Source organism: Struthio camelus, chromosome 2 (genome assembly GCF_040807025.1).
Source record: "Struthio camelus isolate bStrCam1 chromosome 2, bStrCam1.hap1, whole genome shotgun sequence".
NCBI classification, from domain to species: domain Eukaryota; kingdom Metazoa; phylum Chordata; class Aves; order Struthioniformes; family Struthionidae; genus Struthio; species Struthio camelus.
The window spans coordinates 9,113,701-9,138,115 of NC_090943.1; the positions used below are offsets into that span (position 1 = coordinate 9,113,701).

At 42.8% G+C, this 24,415-nt stretch overlaps 1 protein-coding gene across 2 annotated transcripts in view; it reads left to right on the top strand.

Annotated features, from left to right (window-relative positions):
- Positions 1-24,415, top strand: part of DPP6 (dipeptidyl peptidase like 6) — a 581,229-nt gene that overhangs the window by 53,727 nt on the left and 503,087 nt on the right. Inside the window, exon 1 of one of the 2 annotated variants that reach the window (XM_009682036.2) lies at positions 10,850-11,052. The exons of the other annotated variant lie outside the window; for it this stretch is intronic. Coding sequence (XP_009680331.2) covers positions 11,002-11,052 — 51 coding nt within the window. The 5' untranslated portion in view covers positions 10,850-11,001. Of the gene's footprint in view, positions 1-10,849; positions 11,053-24,415 lie in introns of those variants that run through there. 2 annotated transcript variants of the gene reach the window in all.

Below are 24,415 nucleotides of genomic sequence, written 5' to 3' on the forward strand. Positions count from 1 at the left end.
CTGCCTGGCCAGTTATTCTGGGTAATTACAGAGGGTGAAGAACAAAGCTTTGAGCAAGGGGTGTTTTTATTCATATCTTCTTGCAGAATACCTAAGCAAGCTGCTACTTGCATCATCATATCGGAGCAAAATCATCTCTTTCTAAAGCCAGATATTTATTTAAACACCTTATATGTGGCGAAGTCAACTGAGAGCTCTACAGAGCTCCCACTCACCTCTCCCAAATGAGCACTAATTGCCGAATTTCCTGAGAACCACTGTGGACGGTGCATTTGGTTTATTGGTTCATATCTATGCTTCTTTATAAGAGAAGGATGACATAATCTTTATTCTTTTTAATGGGCCCTCCAGAGCTCATTCTTTGCAGCTTTCCAGGCATTTGTTTCAATGATCTCTATTTTTCTGACTTAGCTATTTCCCCACATTTAAATGATTGTATCTATAAAAGTCTTTCCTTGTATCAGAAAGCAAATTTAAAAGATGTATTCATTTAGGATGCCCAGTAAAATAGGGCTTCCCACCATTATCTTCTAATGAAAGTAAAGTTTGAGGCAGGTTTAATATTTGGTTCTCTTACTCCAAATCTGGCAACCTGATCTCTTATCCAGAAACGATGATAATGGTCCAAAAGTTCCTATTGCTTTCACTAGAAACAATGTTGCTCCCATATTACACAGCACTGAATCTTTAATTAAAGGCTAAATGATGTAAGCTATGATTTGCTTTTTAAATATCTTGACTTGGAGCTGAAAGCTGATCAAAGCAATCGAAACCTTGACTATTCTTCCTAAAAATTTTGGGGCATTCTGAGACAACCTCTTGGTTTGGACCCACCATACTAACATTGCAAAAAATAGTTATTCTAATGTAATATTTTTTTTATTATCAGATAGAAGTCAGGGCCCTCTTTACTCCAGCATTTTATAAACATGTGATTAAGTGGCCACTGCCCTAGACAGTTGATAGCCTCTATAAACTCAAATAATGATAGTTAAGTTATTGGCAGGTTAACTAAGTCCTTGGCTTTGGTGAACTCAGTAACGTCAACCTAATGACTGGCTGACACCAATAAACTCCACAGATTGCTTGCAGGCACGATATCTAGTTCTTCAAAAGGATTTAGGCACCTGATCTCAAACAATTGAGAATTTGAGCCTAATTTACCTTATACACTGAGGAGGAATGAATTATTTGTGTTACGATTCCTACCCTGCAAGATTTGGTCATCCAGTGGAATTAAAGTCCATAGAAAGTCCACTGAAAAGTAGAGCACAAAAAATCTGCAGGTGCAGTAGGGTCCTCATTCAACAGCAAAGGAGGATTAGCATTGCCCTCAAGGTGGAGAAGAACTCAAAACACGTTGATTAGCTTATAGCAGCCTCTCCTCATATAAAAGAAGTAATGCAATTAAATGTAGTCTTATTCGGTTGAAATATTTTTGTTAGGCACAGGGTGTTCTGAGGTGATACAGATAATTAGCAGAGAAATTTAATCATCCATATCACAATGAAAGGAAAAAAAATGACTCTTTAATCACAACATTGGCCCTACCTGATCTGAAATTAGAATGTTTCGATATGTCTTCCAGGCTAGAAAGTCTAGCGAAAAAATCATAGGAATTGGCAAGCATTAAATTATCTGCCTAAGAGATCCTATATAATTTCATGAATGAAATAGAATTATACTGGAATTCACAACAGAAAAGTTATCTGTAAGGCTAAGGTATTGAAAGAACGTCTTTCCTAACATAAACCAAAAGCAGAATGTCTTCTGTGCAGTATGCCATCACTAGGATGCGTGTTAAAAAGAACTTTCACTCTTGGGTCCAAATTCTCTATTTGAGTAAACTTGGGAGCTGTACTATTTTACACCTGTGAGTCAGGAATTTAACTCATGATATTCCTGCATATCGAAGGAAAAGTTTATGGCTAGACCCTCTCCGTAGCTGTGGGATTCAATGGCACTTGGATGGTTTGAGCCTGCTTGGCTCTTAATGCTTGGCATTTTCATAGCAATATATGAGATTCTCCTTGCTTCTGTCAGGCTAGGACTTACGGTTTTGATATTTTTCCAACTTGGCAAGAATCACTGTCAGGAGTGAACCCTTGAATGAAGGGACTTGGATGCTTTTTTCCTTTTCAACATAATTGTCATTAAAAAAATGTAACTGTCAGAATGGTACTGAAATTAAAATCATTTTAGAGGATGAAATGTGCTACATAAGAAGCTTTCAGATGTTTAAAACAAGTCTGTCAATATTCTGAATTCAGCCTTAACGAAAAAACTTAGTGTATAAGTTGCTTTTAACATGTTATGTTTTACAGCTATACTTCATATATTTAGTATATGTTTACTTTTTAAAACTTTGAGGTATCCGCTTCTGCTGAGAGAAGGTGTTGTATAGTACATTATATTCTTAATTTAGCAAAGACAATGTGACCCAGTGACACAAATCAGTGCAGTCCAGCTGGAAAACAAAAGTACTTCTAGCAGTGAGGATAATTGCTAAAAGAGATGAGTGAGGCATATATGTCAGTTCTACTACAGAACTTGTAATTTTTAAAGTTTTGAAAATCACAGTTCTGTTTAACCAGAAGTGGTACACAGCCTGAAAAGCAAGGACTCATAATGCTTCAGATAACACTGGATGGAACTTTTTCCTTGAAAATCTGTGATTATCAATAGAAATTACATAAGAGCTTTTGTACATTTGGAAAACTTAAGTAGTTTGGCTTGCACTGCAAGAGCAGGGGAAAAGGTTAGATAAAGCCAACAAATGCTTTCAGTCAAGTTTGGCAAAGGTGATGACTTCATATTAGAGTTTTCCTTTGTTACTACTAGTGAGTCTGTGCAGTTTTTTCTAGCATTTCCCACATATTTAAATTTCATGGCCCATATCCATTTTTGCAGAAATTATATGCTGAACGCCTCTCCTCCTACTCTGAATCCCTTGGCAACTTCAACAACTTCATTCACAGAAAAGTAATTGTTTGAGTGGTGTATATTTTTAACTTTTATTCATGGAGTTTAGAAGCTGGAAATGTGAAGAAGCAGAGGCTTTGAGGGTCAATCGATACTCTTCTGCAGAAATCCTCCAGATCTTGCCCTGACATCCTAGCCTGCTGTTGTCTATGTTGCCTTTTTGTTGCCCTGCACCTAGGCTGCACTATGGAGTATATCCAGTGGCTGTCTTAGCAAGAAACCGCAGGTATACAACAGGGGCAGTGACTCATCTGAGTCTCGCATCCTCTGTGCTCTGCGAATGCCACCTGTGTGCTTTATAGAGGTCTGAGGCCGTTACAGGCTAGACAGAACCAAGACATAGCATTCGGTCCAGAATTTGAAATATATGCTTAGGTGCTTCTTCCTAACGAAGTAGAAATATAGCGTGTGTGGGCCAGTAGCTCTATACAGCCATCAGTGCTATGGATCTTAATCTGAGACCTCTCATCTGATCTGCTTTTATGAGAGTGCACTGGAAGTTTCTCTCTTAAACCAGGTTTGAACTGCCATCATGAGACATCCACCTCAATTCTACATTCAAAAGCTCTGCCAACGATCTCTTTCTGTCCTTCCTGGTACCCACTTCTGCTGACAAAAGCTGAGGAAAGCCCCAACTTCTCCGTTGCTTCTAGTTCTTCAGTGATTTATGGAAATATGTTTAAATTTCTCTGTTCTCCGACACTTCTGGTTCCAAGACCACACTGTAGATAGATATTGAAGCCGGCACCACACACATACCATGCAAACATAGCTATGGTATTTAAAAATCTAGGTTAGTTTCAGCATCAGCATAACATGAATTGTTGCGTATGAGTGAGGAGTGATGCACTTCACTTGTTAAGAGGGAAGCAGCAATACGTTGTATTGAGGTAAGACAGTGATTTAACAAAGTTCAATTGTAAATAAGACAGTGATTTAACAAGGGTCGATGGCAAGGTTCAGTCGATTATTTACTGTGTGGAGGACAGGGTCAGGCAAAAGTGTCAAGGAGACCCTCCCATTGAGTTATGAGGTTCAGAATGGACCCCCTTTGCTTTACAAACTCCTTCTCAGAGGAGTCTGGGCACGACTGGGTTCAATCTTAGTCCCAGACTTGGTCAGCGATTTAGGTCTAAGGATTATGTGCACGACCAATCAGAGGTGTAACTTAGCAAAGTTTGCAGAGTTTCAGCATGCTGTTAATCACTTACCAAGGATCTGTCGTGGGTAAGGAGTCTCTCGACCTCTAGGAGTAACCTTGAGAGGCGTCCCTACTCAAGGGGAGATTCTGCCGTGTAACCTGCTGCCATGCAGGAGAGCTCAATGGGCTCTAGGCCACCCCCTATTTATGGAGTAAGAAAGATGATTGACTCATAATCATATCTGCATACTAGATAGATTTTACTTGGCGCATGCTCAGTTACCCCTGCCTATGTGCTGTTTACAGAGAGATTAGGCTGGGGAGAGGAGAGGGAAGAGCACACCGTCACATGAAAGCAGTGCTGCGTGGGAGCATTGAAGCTCTTTGGTCCATGATGGATTACATGACATTGAGCTGGGGATCTCTATACCAGTGTTGTAGTTTATTTGCAGCTGAATACTTCACTTGCAGGTAATGGGGAGCTGACTGCATTCCAGGTAGCTGTCCAAAGATGAAGTGTCTCAAACCAAATCCTTGTTGAATCTAACAAATTACTGTGTTTTCTAAAGCATCCATATGGACATGTAGTGGTTGAATAGAATCAGAAATTAGACGTGTTGGGGTCCCCACTGCTTCCTCCTGGGTGGAGTTGGTGTATAAAAAATAAACAGTCCAATTATGCCTTTGGGAAATACATTCCTACTGCTGTAGCAGAAACACACCAATAGTCCTTTCTCAAAGGGAACAGTTTTCAGCTATGCTGCTGTTAATTCACTGAGCATGTAAAGCAGCTTAGTCCTGCCTCTCACTGAGTGACATAGTAGTCTACAGAGAGATGAGACGTGATGGCCAGGCTAGCAAAGAAATATTCTGGAGAACATGAGGAGCGGAGGATGACATCCTATGGTGATGATATGGCCAGCACCACACCAAAATGTAGGCAGGGGTTAAAAATAATAATAATAATGCTCCAAAGACCAGTCATTCCAAAATGCAGTGATTCCCATTAAATTCTTTTTTCCTCATAATGTTTGAGATGAAATGGTTTCCTTCTTGCAACCTCTTCTTTTCCATTTCGGTTAACGGAGATGGCTTAAGTACACTCATGCAGTGACAGCTAGCAAATGTTAACTTTTTAACAGCTGCTGAAGGTTTTCTAATTTCCTAAAGAATTAGGGATGCTCAGAAGATAATTTTAAATTTATTTAATAATTTATTTACTGTATCTATCTTGCCAATGTCTTCTTTTTACTAGAAAGAAGTAATCACTACAGTTGTCCCCATGTTTTTGTTTAAATACAAAGATAAGGTTCCAGTACAGTACGAGTAAAGATTTTTCATTTAAGAGATATGTCAGAATAGATATGTAGCACGGCTTGGCTAACAGAATTCTCAAAATTGCTCCACCCAGTAAGGTAGGGAGAGGGAAGTTACCTGATGGAACTGTTCCTTTCTGTGTTGTACTACTAAACATCATTATGGAAGATATTTGCTAATAACACTCTGTTCTTGGCCCCCATTAGGTTCATGTGATATAATGCAACCATTTTATTTGGGATATCACCAATCCCATGCTTCCTGAATGTTGTAATTCCATGATAAAGCAAGTACTATAGATGATCGCTCCCTCAGTGATGATCCTCCTTTACTTGGCAATCGTTAGACCACATCTGGAGTACTAAGAGCAGGAGGCTGGACTAGAGACCTCCTGAGGACCCTTCCAGCCTGAATGATCTTCTAATCCTGTGATTTCAAGCAGGCAAAGTATTTTCCTTTTAAAGAAAGGGCAAATCAGATTCCCCTGCTGCTGTATTCAAGCAACTGGCCCAGTGAAGGAAAAAAGACCCTGGGTTTAACAATGAAACGTTGTGCTGTGGACCTGGGTCTGCTGGAATATAGGGACAGGGAGAGTTTGGGGAAAGGTGTAGTGTGATTTGGTCTGATCTTAGAGAGCACAGTCTTGAAAATGGGCTGGAGAGAGGCACACGCTTGTGGGATGAGCCCAACAGGAGGGAGATGGGATTCTTGCAAAAGGGTCTAACTGAGAAGAAAAAGCCATTGGTTATATTTTGAATTTACACAAATTCTTTTATTTGAGAAAATTAAAAAAAAATCCTTAAGAGGATGAAGTGAAATTCTGATGCTCTCAGAAGTGACTTTTAATACAATGGCTGTCGTCTTTGTCTGTGGTCTTCAATACTTAATATATATTTCTTTAAAAATGCTGAATAAATAAGTCCGTGCTATGCATCCAGCAAATATTGTGTGAAATTAATTCTTTCCTTCTGTTCAAAAGGACTGTTCCCAGGCTTGTTTTGGCTAGTGAGAAGGAAAGCTGGCATCAAATGCATTGAATGGGTTTTATTTGATAAAGTAAATTCTTCCACTCTCATATCCTCATAGCTTTAAATAAAACATTGTGAATAGGATGTAAGCATTGTACCCTGTGTCCCTGTTCAGATAAAGAAAATCAGCCTCAGAGTAGCGAAACCCACAAAGAATAGAATTTCTATAAGGCAGTTCATATATACATATATATCATACTGTGATGGAAGAGAGAAAAGCACAGTTCCTCAAAATGGCCTATAAATCTGTTGGAAGATGAAAGTGCTGTGTTGTTTTTGTCATAGTACCTGAGATATGGAGAAAATCCGTGGACCGGATATAAAAAGAAGCTTGTCCTCGTTGCCAGGGTTTTTGTCCTGGTGTATACCTTAGATTGCCAAAGAGAAACTCATTACGTTACTCACAGGAGTTTTGCTTAAGATCTTGCTCTTAAGATCTAGCTGAGGCTGACTGAATTTTCCCTAGTCTACATCCGAAGTAACTCCGCTGACAAAAGGGGCTATATCGCTCGCAGTGCAGTGGGACTCACATGAGGAATGCAAAAGTCATGAATTCTGAGTTTTCCTCTATTATAACACCCGACATGATGAAGAAGTATTCTCATTTTTTCTTGTGCTTTCCTGGGCCAAATCTTTGTGGCTATTCTAAATTCAGAATAGCCACAGCCACCAGTAGTCAGAACGGCAAGCTTTTTAGCCACCTAAATTATTTTACTTTCTTGTGTTCCAGGATGACTGATAATCCTTCTAAGTCATTCAAAGCAAGTAGTAACAAAAACATCCCCTGCAAAAACTGGAATAAATTTCAGATCATCTTCCTGCATTCACCATTTCATGTCCAAATAACAAAGTTGGTTCCTCGTCCACTGAGAGTGAGCTCTATTGCATTTCTGTTCAAAGGACTTGGGGAAGATCCATCAAGAAAAGAAGGTCAATAGATTGAATGTAAGATGAAAAGGAGTCCAGTGGGGTACTGAGGGGGTAATGTGATGACATCCCTTGTAGCTGCCTTAAATTCCCCAAACCCAGAGGACTGCTTAGCAGACCATTTACAGTGCAATCAACTGGCCACAGCTTGTGGTACCAATCTGCAGTACAACTTAGTGTCACGCTTCAGCATGTGCGAGCAAGTCTTACTTGTTCCTTTAGTCAGATAAATATAGTACAGACATAAGAAATAGCTGCCAAAGTCATGACTGGCAAAATCCTAAGTCTTTGGGAACATGCGTTTTGGCATCATCTTAGAAAGTGGCACAATAAACATTTCTTAAACCAGCATTTGAATCTGTTTTCTTAAATAAGGTAAGTAGCCTGCTGGCTGTATGGCAAGACGCTATGGCCAATAACAAAAAAGGACACTCAGTTTAGAGCTTTGGGATCTTATGGGTCATAGGATAATTTAAGCTGAAAGGGACCTCAGGAGTTCTCTAGCCCAACCCGGTCCTCAAAGTACGGTCAGCAGTGAAATCAGAGCGCGTTGCTCAGGGTTTCATCCTATTGGGTCTTGAAAATCTCCAAGGATGGAGACTGGTCATAAAACTGCTAGGGACAAGCCATCGACTACCTCTTTTCTCAAAGTGTATAGGAATGGCACCAAAAAGCAAAACAAAACAACAAAACAAAACCCCACAGAACAAAAAGCTTAAAATCAAGAATTTTTTCTTTTGTAAGGGGATTTTATTTTTTTGCCCCAGTGTCACCAGCCTTATTTTACACTGCGCTGAAAAACAGACTATTGTTTCCTATTTCTTGTAAAATGTCTGGATTGTGATGATGGGAGCACAGTTTGTGGCAGAAGTGGAAGCACAGCAATGTAATTATGCTGGCCAAATGGACCCTGGTTTGTGTTTAATAATAATAATAATGATAAAAAAAACAACCAAAGAAAAAAACCTAGATGGCATCAAAGGTGAAACTAAGCTTTTTGCCAGTAGTCTCAACTTTAAACAAAGCTGTTTTAATCAAGGCAATTGCTACAGTTACGCCAAAAGCACACAGATTAAAAATTAAATAAAAGTAAGCAGAGAAATCCAGTAGCTGCATTATGACGGAGCTTGGGGGAAAAAAATCCAGAAAACGCTATTGCCAGAGTTCAATATACAGTAAGTAATACTGTTGGTGTAGAGAGTAAATCAGGAGGCAAATGGGACTACTAACTGTGAAGTATATAACATATTCTGTGTTCATACATAATTAAAACACCTGAGGGTGAAATACTGAGATGCCATAGGAGCTGCCTGAAAAAAATCAAAACTGAAGTAAAGACAGCAAGAGATGAGTATGAGGAACATAATGAGGAACTTCCTACTTGAGATGAGCTACATAGCAGGTGTAAGCAGTTCCCAGATAAAGACGGGGGAGATGGTAATCAAGACCTACAAATGAGGAATGACAATTTTGTAGAACAAAAGCTCACACAGGTGAGTCTGCGGGGCTCCAGCATCATCTGCCTTTGGCATTTGTTTCGAGCATCTTGGAGGCTCACCCTGGGCAGAGGTGAAGCTACTGAACTTTGCTGAAGTGCTTTGCATGTGGTCACATCCCCATTATCACTGCTTTCGAAATACAAGCTCAACCCATCTTAGGAGAGAGATTTTTTTGTCTGAATATCCTTCAACAGCTGGGTGGCAGAACAAAAAATATAGTGTGAGCAACACTATGAGACTGCACACAGTTTCCTAGTTCTAGTGAGTGGCCATCTGCTATGAGATGAAGATGTTACAAGCTGTGATGAACTGGAGTTCAAGGTGCTACAGGCACCAATAAAAGCAACCATGGAAGGGTCTGCAATTCCCCCTTTAAAAAAAGAGGGACCTTCTGCTCTAGCCATTGGAGTGGGTAAATCACAGAGTCCAAGAAGAGTTTCTGGCTACAAATCCTTCTGCTTTTTCTTCCTGGTTTGGCTTCCCAGCTATTAATTAAGCAAATCACTTCCTTTCTCCCTTCTCAGGGTTTCTCCTCTCCTTTGGAGCGCACAGAGTTTTTCCTGCAAGCAATGGGCAACAGCTGAAGCAGCCCTTTTCATACCAAGAGAAATTGAGGGGCACATAATTCTCCTCTTGGAGTCAGCTATATTACTTCTGCTGCAGCACTGGACAAATCATACATGTGCAATAAAGGGAGAGGAAAAAAAAAAGAGACAGCTTTTCTGGAAGGAATGTTTTCACATGTGCAGGTTGAGGTGTAAGCCTTCGGGATGGGTAGGAGGGCTCTGTTTCTGGAAAGCTGCACCTGGGTGAAGATGGGGTGGCTGGAGGGGAACATCCTTCTAGCGATGTCCTCTGGCCACCTGCCTGGCGGCTCAGCTGGGGGACCAGAGGCCCCCCTGGATCACATGGGGAGAAAACATCATAGAACAAGTAGGGGCACTGCTAGCAAGGAGTTAGAGGGGATGGCCAGGGTTTCACTGCAGGCATCGCATGTGAGCAATGCCCCTCCCTTTGCATTCCCCACGGGGAAGAGCCCTATCTTCCACACGACTATTCCTGCTGCGTCGGGAAGGGTTAACCCCGGATCCCAAATCTTGGCTCGTCTTGGCAGCTCCCAAGGTTAAACGCCCCCCCCCCTCCCTAAACCGCGTGAAAGCCCGCGGGGGGGTTGCGCTGTGCGTTTCCTGCGCGCTGCCTTCTCCCGCGGGCTCCGCGGCCCTGGCCTCGCCGGGAAGGGCAGCCGCAGCCCGGCGGGCGGCGCCGGGAGCGGAGCGGAGCGGGCAGGGGGCTCGGCGCCCTCCCGACGGAGCGGGCGGCGGAGATGGGTCTCGGGCTGCGGGCTGGAAGGAGGCAGCCATGGAAACGCGACGTGCGTCCCATAGTAACCCGCACCAACACTATCCATATTCCCCACCCTTCTTTGCATCAGACGTGGCCCGCTTGCGCCGGGGTGGGCGGCCGCAGCCGCTGAGCAGTTAGCGCCGGGGAGAGGCGGCTCCTCTCTGCCTCCCCCCGGTTCCCGTTTGTAAAAACCCTGTGACTGCCCCCCCCCCCCCGCAACTCCCCCCCGCCCCAGGAGCGCGGCGAGCCGGGTCCGGCAAGGGGAGGGGGCGTCTACCCTTCCAGCTCACTCTTTTATTTATTTATTTATTCATTTATTCACCCCCCCCCCCCCGCTTCTGCAACTGGTTTCCAGGGGTGGCAGCAGCCGGGCCCGAGCATGGCCGGGCGGGGGGCGGGTGTGCGGCTCCCTCCTGCCCAGCCGGCCGCTCCCGCAGGGTCAGCGCTGACCGGAGCTGGGGACTGAGCCCCCGCTGCCCCCCCCCCCCCCCCGCCGCGCCCGCCTGTCTCCCCTCCCTTTTTAGCTGAGACTTGTTTTATTTATATTGCTTTTTTTTTGGGGGGGGGGGTGGGAGGAAAAATATATGTTGAAAGGGTGGGGAAAAAAAAGCAGGCACCCTCCCCCTCTGCTGCTCGTACTCCCCTCCACACCAAAAAGAGCCATCGCAAGTGCACGCCAGTTCTTCACTAAAGTGATCCAGCCGCTGGATTAAGTAACTCTAGGAGAACAGCACACGCACGCACGCACACGCACAAAGCAAAAATGAAGGAAAAGGCAATGTTTCAAACCGCTAAAATGCAAGGAAACATGATGGTAAGTGGCTGCTGCTGGCGCCTCCAGTGACTGTAAGTAAGTGTCGGGGCTCTCTCCGCGGGCTCGGTACGACCAAACCCCTCCGTAACCCCCGCAGGCTGCGCGCCCGCGGCCGGCGCCCCGCTGGGGCTGCGCCCCGGGGAAGCGGCGGCTGCCGGGCGGCTCCTGCCGCTGAGCTGCGCCCCGGAGCGGGGCGGCGATGGGGGCCGCCACCGCCGCCGGTGCGAGCGGCTGCGGCGGGAGCGGGGCCGGGAGCGGGGCCGGGAGCGCCGGGGCGGGCTGCGCGCTGGGCTCGCCCCGGCGCCCGCTGCCGCCGCACGGCCAACTTCGCCAAGTTGATGACCGCAGCGTGGGGGATGCCTCGCTTGGCCGCCTGCATCACTAGTGGAAACGTCTGTCTTGACGCGATTTTTTTTTAATTTATTTATTATTATCATAACCCACTCTGAATGCTTTCTAGATCTGCCCCCCCTCCCCCTTTAAGGAGGGGGGGGGAAGGGAAAAAAAAAAAGCCAGCTGCTCTCCCGGAAGAAGTGATGGTTGCCATCTTGTGCTGATAGAAATATATTTGTGTGTTTTGTGTGCTGGCTTGACCCGCTGGGGGCGGCGGGGCTGCTGGTTCGCACGGGGGTGCGCGCCGCTCCGCCCGCGGGTCTCCCCGCCAGCCGGGTTTGCTGCCGCTGCTGCGCGGCGCGGGGGGGGACGGTGAGTTTGCAACGGGGGTGGTGGGCACCGTGATGCCTTCAGGGCACTTTGCTTTAAAAGCAACTTACTGCAAATAGCTTGAAGCTTTTGAAGGGTACCTGTTGGTGTTCCCTTCTCGCCTGTCCCTTCCTTCCACCCAAGCAGAGCACTCAACATCCGTGTCTTGCCTCCCATTTGAGGGGAAATGCTAATATTTAATATAAAGGTGGAAGGCGTTTCTTTCATGCCTTGTGTTGACATGTTTAAGAACCGGACAAAGTATTCTTCCTCCTTTAATTCAATCCCGTAGTAAAATGCCTCTGTCTTTTTAAGGAAATGCCTCCTTTTCTAGCCCAATAATATTGCTTTTTCTAGCTAGTTTTTACGAGGAAGGTGCAATGCTATGTGACCTGTGAATTCAACTAAGGGAACTGAACAGGAACTTCTGCAAACATTTTTCCAATAGAATTGCACAGCCTGTGTGATTGCGTCGTACTCCTTTTATTATGCCTTTTAAATGCTCAGGAAATATTTGGTGGTGGAACTCTTAAGCATGGGGTAATTTAGATTATTATTTTTTAAGCTACTGTCGTAAAGGTTGTTATACTGTTTGATTAGGCTATTCACCACCACTAAGAAAAAAATAATTAGCCACCTGAGATGACATTGTTCATTTAAAGTACAGGATTAACCTAATTTACATACACAATATCTCAGAATTAATAAAAACCTCTTGCACGTTTGCTTTGCTGCTCTCTGAAGTCAGGAAATGATTAGCGGGCAGGGATTCCTTTACTACCACTCATCTAAAGGCTATCGCTTTTGCTACAATTTTTGGCTAGCGTTTCTGAGTGTGGCAAAATGGATCTGCATACACACCTCTGTATGAGATGCGCTAAAGCCGTAATGATCGATCTAACCACAAAGCTGTGTAGTAGGAACTGTCCACAATTCAAAACCCTCTGCCTGAGACAATTGTTTTTGCCTTGGATTCAAATGGGAGCAGAATCTGGCCTCCAGGTCACAATTATTTCTTTCTTACTGTCACTCAGGGCACTCTTCCCTGACTTGAATGCCAAGTTTTCCTTTGAAGAACTGGATTTTGACACACCGTCAATGAAATTTCAAGGCAAGGAAACAATTATACTGACACAGATGATTTCTTTAATGAGTGTCTCTGTTTTATGGGCCACCTCAAACACGCGCAGCTCGTTTCTGTGCTGATCTGGCCTGTTGCAACTGGATATGCAGTTTATTTAAGTGAATATTTCCATTTGAAATTTTAAAGCCTTGGACAGCTTTTATATTTCCTCAAAGTAATAATTACTGGGCCTATTCCTGAAAGCGCAAGTGAGCTTTCATGGGAAGTTCTAGCGAGTTAAGATTAGGGCTTTCTTTACCCTTTTTCATTATTATTTTAAAAGATCAGCTTTAGTAGTTGTCTTTTCACTTATTTTTACCTTTAGTTATAAGTAAATTTAGAGTCCTGAACTATTCATGTCAAAAGCTCATGCTGTGAATATCCTTTCTAATGTACGTAGCAGTCACTGAGCCGATGGGGAGGGGTGCGCGTGGGGTCGCAGGGGGTGCGCTACAGTGCGTGCTGCATTAATTGTCTAGCAGCATTTGAAAAGGCATTGGAAGTTCAAAGCCCACCGTAGCTTCCATTTGTTTGTTTGTTTTCTGGCAGTTTTACTGTTGCTTAAAATCTTGACAAGCTTCTAAGTATATATTGATTTTCTTCTCTTTAAAGATCATTCTTAAAATGAGCTCTTTCATTCTTAAAACAACGTGACAGCAAGTGATAATGCTGGCACACTGATCCCTGGCCTCGCAATGGGCCCTTTTCTAAGTGTGGTGATAGCTCATGGAACCACTACACCTGTGATTTCTTTATTACCTAATTAGACCAGCAAAAACGAAGCCATTCTTGTGACACTGAGATAAATGTTTTTATCCCTGTGACAATATTTCACTAGGGCTTTGTTTTGGCTTTTTTAAACAACAACATTTACCTGGAAAGGTGCCTATTTTTATTTTACTGCTCTATTTCCCATTCATCATTTGAGTCAAGGGAATATCACTTACAGAAGTAGTTCATGCTCTTACAATGGGATTTCTCTTAATTCTGCGTAAATACTGTAGGGAGCAATTAATACACAGTGGTTTCTTTTGATAACAACTCCCGTATCCCATGAGTTTTCCACAGTCGTTTTCAAAATAATATGTGACAGTAAGGATTGAAGATAAATTTATATCACTTTTAGAGATAAATTTAATGTATTTACATTTGACCCTAACCTTAGGTACGGCTTTCTAATTTATCTCATTAAAATATTCCTGTCTTTTCCCTTATATTTTAAGCCAAGTTGTCAGGTCAAGGAGGGTAATACCAACTGCCCTTCTGATCTATCATGCATGCAGTGTTTTTTTTTTTTTTTTGGTTTGTTTTCTTTTGGTATAGTTTTGCAAGCCTATACATCAAAAAGCTATTTTAAAGAGTACCTTTGCAAGACTGGTGATTCTTCTTTTATGTAGTCCCATGCCAATTTTAAGAACTAAATTTGGTAGAGGTATAATTGCAACAAGGAGTATTCTACCTTTGAATGTAGACATTTAGATAAGTGGAAGAATGGGTTCAGTGTAAGTGCATTGGGATATCTGAGGCAAAATGTAGTCTGCTGTATGTAAGCATGCTGTTTTTTGGATGCGTTTAATTGTCAGTGAAAGGAGTGAGCACACTGCTGTAGCCAGCGATCTCTGTTGGAAGGGTGTTGCTGTGAAATTCTTGTTCTGAATTTCAGAGTCTGGCCATCATCTGTTCTCACGTTTGGAAACTACCAAGAGAAACTGTGAGGAACATGTCACTTCTTTACTGTGATGAAAAATTTATGAAGGGGGGCAAAAAAAAGGCAGTTCTGGATCATTGAGAGGACTTGGAGAAGAGCCTATGGAGATTTTAATACGTAATTTGACTGTTTAAATCCCAACTGTGATAACTGCAGTTTGGCTGGGTATATTAAAAAAAAAGATACAAGTAAGCCTAGTGGCAAGTGTTATCCCCCTTAGGAACTCTGCTGGCATGTTTGAGGCCTCCAAGAGCTCGAGGAAACAAATGGCATGAAGACTAAACTACTCTGTCATCCTTGGAGCGCTCTTTCTGTGTCTTTCTGGAGACACACTGGCGCAGCAAAACAGAAAATCCAGCTTTACCCCTGCCCGTTTTGTATTTCTGGTGCCTCTCATGAGCAGTAAATTCATATTAAAAACATAAATAAAAGACATTGAAGTTCCGTTGTAATTTCCCTTATTTGCCATATTTTATCTAGAGGTTTATTGCTTGCAGTGATAAATCACACACAGGCTGCAAAGTGGTGTAATGCTTCTCAGCCAGCATGCAGCTGTTCTACCATGGGGTAAACAGGCTGCGCAGAGAATAATTTTTCTTGAAACTCCCACGTGGAAGTGGCTGGTAGAGTTTCTGACCCAGGGCACTCTCCCTGCTACTTTGTCCTTCTCTCCACCTCAGATTTCCCTTGATTTAGAGGCCAGATGCAGTCCAGATTTTGTGTGCTATCTGTCTGCCGTCTACTACTTTGGCTGAAACACAGGGACCTCCAGAGCTGAAAGCATGGGAGCTATGGTAGCGGTTTCCAGATGAGATGTCATGACTCCAGCTGAAGTTGAAAGTCTGGCAGAAATTAAATTGCAGAAGTACGGCAAGAATTACCATAGAGAATATCTGGATCTGCTGCTGCTTAGTGAGAGGTAGATTGTGTTTTGAGGACTGTAACAGTTTGGTATCTTTTTCTAGGTCAGGCATAAAGGGGAAAGCACGTAACCGTTGTTTCAAGTATGTTGTTAAGATGATACATGCTGTAGAGGGAACATCCGATAGGAGATACTGAAATTGCTGCATTGTGGGCCAGCACAAAAGCTGCAAGATGTGCCGGGCCAGTTCTAATGTCATGCCACTAGTAGGTGGAAATTAAGAGTGCTTACACATTTAGGGTTGGATGGGAGAGAGGTCCAAAAGGAAATAACTAGTCGGATCTGAAAGGTTGCTCACTTAATGCAGAACGCTCTTTTAGACACGTCCTTACTTAAGGGATGACAGTGCAGAGTCTGCCCACGGTGTGTAGGAAGATGGGAAGAGATCCACCCAAGTTACAGATCCCGTGGGAATTATTTGGGGCCAGGTGGTTTCTCAAAATACCTTTGGGAGTCATGTGAAGTCATCTGTGCTGCTAGCTCCTCCTCTCAGTATCTGGCAGTGTGAAAGAGTAAAGGGGAGCTTGTGAAGGGGGCATGGTCTAACTTTCATTCTCATAAATGGGAAGTCTCAAGATTTTGAATCTGACAGTGCTCCTCAGTGAAGCACTCCTGCCTCTCTCTCTCTTCAGCAACTTCTCTGCTTCTTCCTGATTGCAAGGAAAAACACCACTTTTGTGTTCATTTCTCCCTCCCGCCTCAGTTTTCTGACTGTTCACAGGATAATCTATCCCCTCTGCTCTTTTTTTTTTTTTTTGACTCTTTAAATGCTAGAGGTTATGCTTCTGCTTTTCACTGTTTTCCTAAACAGCAACAGAGGAGAAATCATAGGCACTGTTGTGATTTTATTGCTCCCCACTCAGCTCTTTTTAAGTAAAGCTCTGATCAGCAGCAGAGGCCATAGAGCTGTCTTTGTAGAGTTAGGAAGATAACATTGCAGTCGTCCGTGTTTGAGAGCTGACTTTTCTTCATTTGTAAAGTTTAGATTTGCTTGTTCTTTTCAAAGATAACACCTAAAATGTAAATTATGAGGAGGTTGATGGCCTGAGACTTCGTTTGATGAGGAGAGTTCCTCTCTCTACACTGTGGAACAAGTGTTTCAACTGCCAGATGATACTAGGGCTTGAGTCTGTTGCCTAAATGTGGTCAGATGGTGCCATTTGAAACACCTTGTATCTGGGCTGACAGATGTGATGCAAACCCATGCTATTTTGGACCGGTAGGTTTTAAGGGATATCCCAGAGCATCTCAAATGATGCTAGACACCACTTTAGGCCCCTGGCATTACATGGGACAAATACTACTCTGCACATCTCTCCAGGGCTTGTCAACCTTCTGCAGTGGGATATGGGGATACATGAGCGGCGGCTGAACTGCTCGAGGAAAGTTGCAGAGCACGATGCTGTGCTGTGCAGACGCAGCAATTTTGCTCCACGAGGAGCACAGGCAACGCTGTGCTTGCAGAGCTTGTTAGCATGGACAGGGAATTGCATGTTTATGGCTCTGCTTCTAGGTCCCAGATGCTCTTGCAGAAGCACATAGAGTGTCTCAGCACCACAGTCCAGTCAGGGCGGGAGACGAGCTCCACCTCTGCCAGAGGTGATTGTGCTGCGGGAATCACTTGGTCTATGTTTTGCATGTATAGGGAATTGTCTTGGAACATTGTACTGCTTCTCCCTCTTTAAAATGAGCTAATCCAAATGGTTTAATGTCATCATGTCGCAATACATATGTGTATGCATTTATTCTTCTAGGTCGGTGTGTCTGCATGTGTGTTATCTGTACACTACTGTACTAAGAAGTTGCTTATGTGAGATTAGCAAGCAAAGCCCATTTATTAAATTGTTTTATGTACTGCAAATCTTGTGTAATCCACTAATGCACAATGCTGCCACTTAGGAAGCCTGGCATTGCTTCTCAATGAAGCATCACATTTAGCAGGCTCTCAGAGTGTTCATTTTGAAAAGGCTGTGGTTGGGAGTAGAGTTGTAAAAATAAATCTAATCTACAGAATAAATCTGAACCATTAGAGCCCGAATGCTGACAATACATCTGTGTCCCAGCTGTAGTGCAGGTGCATCTGTAGATGCTGTGGCTTTGCTACCCTCTTAAGGACATACCAGCATTGTAGCAACGGAAGTTTGTATTGCAGTGTTTGCATGTTCTGGTTGCTCTTTAAATGGATTATCAAGGAAAAAACCACAAAAACTGTTTTGATGCATCTGTAGTGGTATCAGTAAGGTCCTGGGAATTCCTAAAGCAGCTATGTTGTAGCATTGCTGTTGTGCACTGAGAAGAAGGGTATCTTGCAGGTGGTTTCCAAGCAGAAGACGTTCCCTGTGGCATCTGTGTGCCCACTGATATCCTCTTCATCGCTACAGACTTAAAGGGTAGGAACAGTTGAGTCACTTAGATACTGTGACCAGGGGAGAACTATTGCAGTCTGCATGAGTGAAGCTGAACGAGAGTTCAACTCTTGATTGCAAGCACATGAGGTTGCTGATCTGTGTGGTGGCAAGGCACAGTACAGGAATAGCAGACTCAGTGCGTGTCCAGTAATTAATACAAGTATTTTATCTGAGACAAGGCCTGTTTGATGATGTGACTCACTATTTATTAACCTTATTGCCAAAGATGAAGAATTTCTACCTCCCCCCCAATTATCACAGAGTAATGACTTTACAGGTGACTGAGATGAACCCAAATGTCTGGTCAAAGCAAGTGTGAGAAAACAGGTTATTTGAGACAGCAGGATGAACTGCATTGGTGGCTTCCTTATGCCCTGGTGAAGCATTGGACAATGAACAGAGTGGTCAACGCTGTGAGAAATCCCTCTTAAGTTACAGGGAATGCTGGCCAGAAGATTTTGTCAACTCAGGCATGTGTAGAGATAGTAGACTTGGCATGAATTCCAGTCACACATTACATGGCCTCGTTCTGTAGTCATTATTCAGCACTTACTCAAGCAAAACTTTTGCTGAATTTAATGGGTTTACTACGCCTGCTGAACTGAGTAAGAAATTTATTTGATACTCAGGTACCTTCAGACCAGAGTCTCAAAACAGAAACCCACTATGTTCTGTGTTGATAAGGATTTTCAGTAACCCTTTTAAAGAGAGCAAACAGCAAAATATACTGGAGTTTGAAGAAAAAAAAAGGCGGGGGAGGGTAGGAGCGGAGTAGGAAAACAAGGTGGGACTTATCATTTGGGACTGACGTTAGTAAAAACATGGATAAAAATTGCAAGGATGGTGTGGCATGTTTTCTGTAAAAGCTGAATAGTTCTTCCACAGTAACTGATATAACCAAAGCAACCTAGAAATGAGCTTGTATTGCTCTTTTCTTGTGTCTAATTATGTGGCTGTGAAAAATATGCTCATATTAATGCCTTCTCATCAGGCTGTGAGGGGGCTGAAAGTACCTCTCATGAAGATCTAGTTTGTAAAGCGAAAGACTGTGATGTAGGAATATTACTATTCATGAGCTGTGAGTTTATTGACTCAGTTAAAAACTGAATCTATGGTCCACATGAGGCATATGTGAAATACTGTGACTAGAACAGTAATTTAGAAATTAATTGCATTTCATTTCAGTATGACTGAACCTTTCCTGATCTCACTATTTGCGAGATTTTGTCAGGAATGGAAAGTTCATGCTAAGGTCCCTGTTGCTTTTATGTTATTCACTCTGCGTTTTATTCAATTTACATTAACTGTTTATAATTAGTTAAAAACCTTGTTAAGAAAGGTGCTTTTCAGTTGGATTTGGTCATTCTTGTAGGAATCAAATCTATAAAAATTACTGCAATGTTAAGAATAAAATTTAGCTCTCAATTTTTGGAGGTTCCAGAATCTTGGATTTTGTAGGTATACCTTGTTTTCACAAAGGGACCTTCTCTTACCCTCTGCTTATACAGGTTTCAAGAGAACTGGGGTCTTGGTGGGGAAAGGAGGCCTTTGATAATATCTAAAGGCAATCAAATAAATGAAAACTGTATGTGTGCAATAGCAATTAAGGCAAAAAATCACATACTCCAGAGGCATGTTCCTTGTTATGTTCCCTGTTCGGCAATGTACTTAAGCACCTGTTTAACATTAATGGTAAGCATATGCTTAAACGTTTCTGCTGACTTGGGAGTTAGGTGAAGCCTGCCTCGCACACACAATAGTCGAACAGCCCTTTTTCCATCTGTGTGTGGGCATGGTGCTAGCCGAGCACTTTCCAGGTTAATTAGATTGGCATAACAAGATCCCTAGCGGGCTCGGTGCAGTCGTCAGCTCTTCTGTGCTCCCTGGTTATCAGGAGCTCCGCTTGAAATACTGCATCTTTTGTTAGTAACTGAAGCCAAATATTGCACTGTGTCTCACCTGTGTGTTCAAATGGAGATGGAGAGCGGATTGAGGAGAACACCATAAATATCAATTTGGCTCCATATTGCTAGTGTGAATATGGAGCATCCTTCAAATACGTGGTGTCCACCAACGAGTATTTATTCTGTGGAGCTACCAATAATGGCTTTGCTTTTATGAATTACGCATGTGTTAGTCCCTAAACCTCACCTAGCCATGATTTGGAGCGTTCAGGATTTGAAGCTGGCTCTCAGTAAAAATCGCAGATATTTTTTCATAAAAGGTAATGTCCTTACAGTTTTCTCTGCAATATTAGTCAAAGTCCATCACGCCTGCATCAACAATAAAAGAAAAAAAGTTGGAATCAAAGGAATTCTAATTCAGTATAGAAAAAATTGAGCTTAATGCTCCAAAGTCTTGCAAGATAAGGCAAAATTACATGAAGTCAATAAAGCAAGTGAAATGAGATGAAATCCCAATGAAGATATAAGAGGGTAGTTATTTACCAAATGAAGAAAGGAAAATGACCCCCACAGTATGCCTCTAAGTGTCTTGCCACAGTGTAAAAATGTAACAGTGGGAATGATATTAATCATTCAGGTCTTTTGATGGATTAAAGCGAGGAGAAAAAGCACATGCTCTTAGGGGGAGATTAAATAGATGAGGAGGAGTATGATTGTATTAGCTGAGTTAAGTGGCACAAATTTTAGCTTTCCAGTAGTTTCAAGGAGAAGCTGCCTGGGTTTCCGGTGAAGATTCCCTATTTTCCATGTTTTTATAGTTCTAACATATTTGAATCTCTGGTTTTTAGAGACTTCTTTAATATTTTATTTTTGTAGTCAGACTGCTGGTTTTTTTTTTACCAACCCCCTGAGGTTTTTAAAGAGTTTATATCCTTGTGAAACATTGCATATTAACACTAGCATCACAGAAAACGTTTAGACAAAGTGGGCTAATCTGCAGAACTGAGACAAATGGATATAGTGCTATCCTTACGTTTGCACTTCCTGCTTTATTAAAGAAGGCACATTATGAATAGATGTGACTAAAGAAAAGCAGAACAACAGAAAGACCGGAAGGCTTTGGGCAATTTGCATTAGGGTATGGGGAAGCTTTCAATCTTCAGTCACAGTTTGAATCTATCTTAAATTGATAGTTATTGATGGTTGCTGACATCCATTGCCTGCTTGCTAATCTTTGTGTACTGTACAGGGAAGAGAGCCCTAGCTGCATGAGTGATTGCTGTGAACTGGCTTGTGACCACACGGCTCAGGCACTTGCTGGTGGTGACTGATGGAGTCGATGGTGCACACCGCTCGGCAAGAACCGCCCCCGGTCCCCAGGTGGCCTCCTCGCTACCTAAATAAAAATAATTTTTGTTTTTTTCTTTTCAGCTCAAAATGCTCAATTCAAAAATACCACAGGGCAGAATCCGTCCTTCCGAACGTTGTTTTTTATTGTGTGACACGTACAAGTGCGTGTCTGTGTTGCACGCAGGGATTGAAAGTGCAAGGCTTATTGAGACGGTGCTGGGGGAGAATCACAGAGGAGGAAACGTGGTCTGTGTTTGTCGTCTCTGCAGGGCAAGCCCTGGAGTGGGCTCTCTTTGTGAACTGTGCCTTTTGCAGGAAACTAGCAGTGTTGCTTGGAAAGCAGCCTGGAGGTGAAATGCCATCTATGAAGCACAGACACTGAAGTCCAAGATCCTAGAGTGAAATAAAGAGCAACCTAAATTTGTAGTCGAGACACATGCAGTCTCCACTTATGGGAAGAGTCCATATGTCAAAGAGTGCTGCAGTTGGTGAATTCATGCAGACACATCAAGAATTTGCAGAGCATAGGAAATGTCAAACTGGAGGATATACAGTCTAGTTCCCTGCTAGCTGAAGCAGTCATAGCATGGCATCTTTTTCATTGGTTTATGTAGGAGGAATTCTGCTTAAGGCTAGTAGAGTCCTCTGGATCATATAATCTGAGCCCTGTATTAAATACATTTACTATCTAAAACGCGAGTAGAATCATTTCTTTTGTGTCTTGCAAATGTGTCAGACTTCATCCACCTGGCATGTCCACTCTGCTAGACGCAGTTCAGGTGTTTTCTCCCTTTGGAAATTCTCTTAGCAAGTCACCTTTTGGGTTTCCTCTCATGTAGCTAAACTTGTAGAGACTTGTAGCAGAAATATTATGATTGGTGTTAATGAAATTCAAATGCAAATGTGTTTTGGTAAACACTGGAAAAAATAGTGGAATGAAGGTGAAAAGAATGGCCTGTACTGAACACTGTAAAGAACACTCTTCCCAGCAGTAAAACTGAGGAGTGTGCTGCGCTGTCATGCCTAGAAGGCCTGTGCTCTGATAGAGGTACAGCGCATGCAGCTCTCCAGGAGAAGACCCTGCTTTCTGGGGACATGAGAAGGCCACAAGATTCTAGCACGTCTGCCACTGCTTTTCCTGTTAGTCCAATGCGGAAACAGACTGCAGCCAGAGATATGTATTTTTCAGACATATTCCATACAAGCAAAGCCAGACAACGAGCAACAACCTTACTAAAATTTATAAAGGCTGAAGTAGGCAGGACTCTGAACAAAGGACCACCCCATATCAACTATTGACTCATAAAGGGTATAATAGATCCAAAACCATCATTACTAACCAGGAAAAACCCAAGAGCTGTTATGAGAACTTAGTAGTTGGCATCCCTTGCCCCTTGCGTCATGTACAAGTAATCCTGGTCAGACCACTTGAACGCACACGTCTTGGTGCTTGTGGCTATGTAAGTGTGAGAGTGGATGAACTCTCGAGAATGAGTGTGAGTGGATGAAAACAACATACTCAGATTTCATTCATAAGTATCAGTTTCTTCCATAACATCTTGCATTGGGTTTTGTTACACTGATTTCCCCACATGCTCAGTAACTGATGTCTTTCATTCGCGGTATGTCAAGAGCTAGGATCGGCATGTTGGGGTAGGTCTTGTGTGTTATGGGAATGAGGAAGGTCACATCTCCTGGCCTTCCCAAGGATGTGATGGGAAAAGTACTAGTGAAAGATATGGCTGGAAAAGATGGTAACAGGGAGCGGGCTGGGGACTCTCAGAGTCCAATTATGGAATGTCTTGAAACAATGTCTTACTTGCAAAGGCTGTCGTGTATTTGCAAATGTCTACATCTATTACACCTACACCGTTACTTTTATCAATCGAATCTGTAATCTCATCAAAGAAAGAATTCCGGTTTGTTTGACAAGACCTATTTCCTGGAAACCTATATAGGCTAGTATTAATTATACTCCTATCCTTGAGTTCTTTATTAATTGGCTCCCATATCAGCATTGCTACTTGTCCACTTTTAGGAGTCCCTCTAAAGGGACACTCCAAGCTATATCATTTCCATAGGTAAAAAGGGCATCGGTTTGGAAGACAGTGGTATAAATGCTGTGAGTCATGAGTGTAAAGTCAGCAAGGGTGAGGAGGAAATGCAAATGCAAGGTTAGGGAGCCGCTTTGTGCTGTGAGGTAAGACCGAGCACCATCAGTGAAGTCTATTCAGAGTTCTCCCGCGTCAGTAAAATGGTACAGTGCATGCATCCGTAAGAGGACAGGAGAGCGTGAGGAAGAGCAAAATGATGTTAAAGTCCTGAGGTGCTGGTATCGTTTGTTGTACATTTTGTTTGCAAGTGTGCTGAAGACGTGAGGAGAGGCAAAAATGATGCTTATGATTCGGAGAGAAGCAACTTTATGACAAGAAGAAAGGCCCTAACAATTCTCAGCCATAATGAGGACGGACTGGGATGGGAAGCAAAGGAATACAGATGCAGGTCCATGTATGCTGTGCGAGAGTGGAAGTATTTGTGTCACACAGTCTGACTGAAAATCCTATGCTACATTTCTGTGATACGGAGCAACTTAAGAAGTTGTTAATGCAAATGTGTCCTGCCATGGGGAGAAAAGCAAGTCTAGAGATTTGACTATAAACGAGAGGAAGGACTAACCTATGGTAATGAAATGCAAAGTGTCTGATCAAAATTCAGTATGCTAATCTGAATAGTAAATCTTTTATATGAATGTGTCACTTGAGCCCCACAGTCTACAAGGTTTTCTTCTTACAGTATATATTGCTCTTGATGTCCATTTTGATTGCAGAGTGTGGTAGCATTTCATTGTTGCCACTTCGGTTGCTTGCTAGAGCTGCACAGAATCAAATTGCTTTAAAGGTTTCCTGACTACTGCAGGCTACAGTATGCATAAGACAACTGTGATTTGTTAGAAGGTAGAATATGGGGCCTTCCCTTGTGATTGAGTGTGTGTGACATTTAACCAGTGGGCATTTCTTCTAATCTAGTCATAAAAAGGAAGATGAGATTTAAAACAAAAATCATATTGAAATGCCAATGAGGGTAATGCTCGCAGGAAATGATGCTCAGCAGTGGCCGTTATGGTGTCCTCAGCTTATCTCCTTCATACAGGCTTTGACGTGTCATATAGTTTCTGAGAAGAAACAGTGTCCTGCAGTGAAGAGCCCAGGATTGGCGTTTGGCAAATTTGAAATCAAAAGGAATATA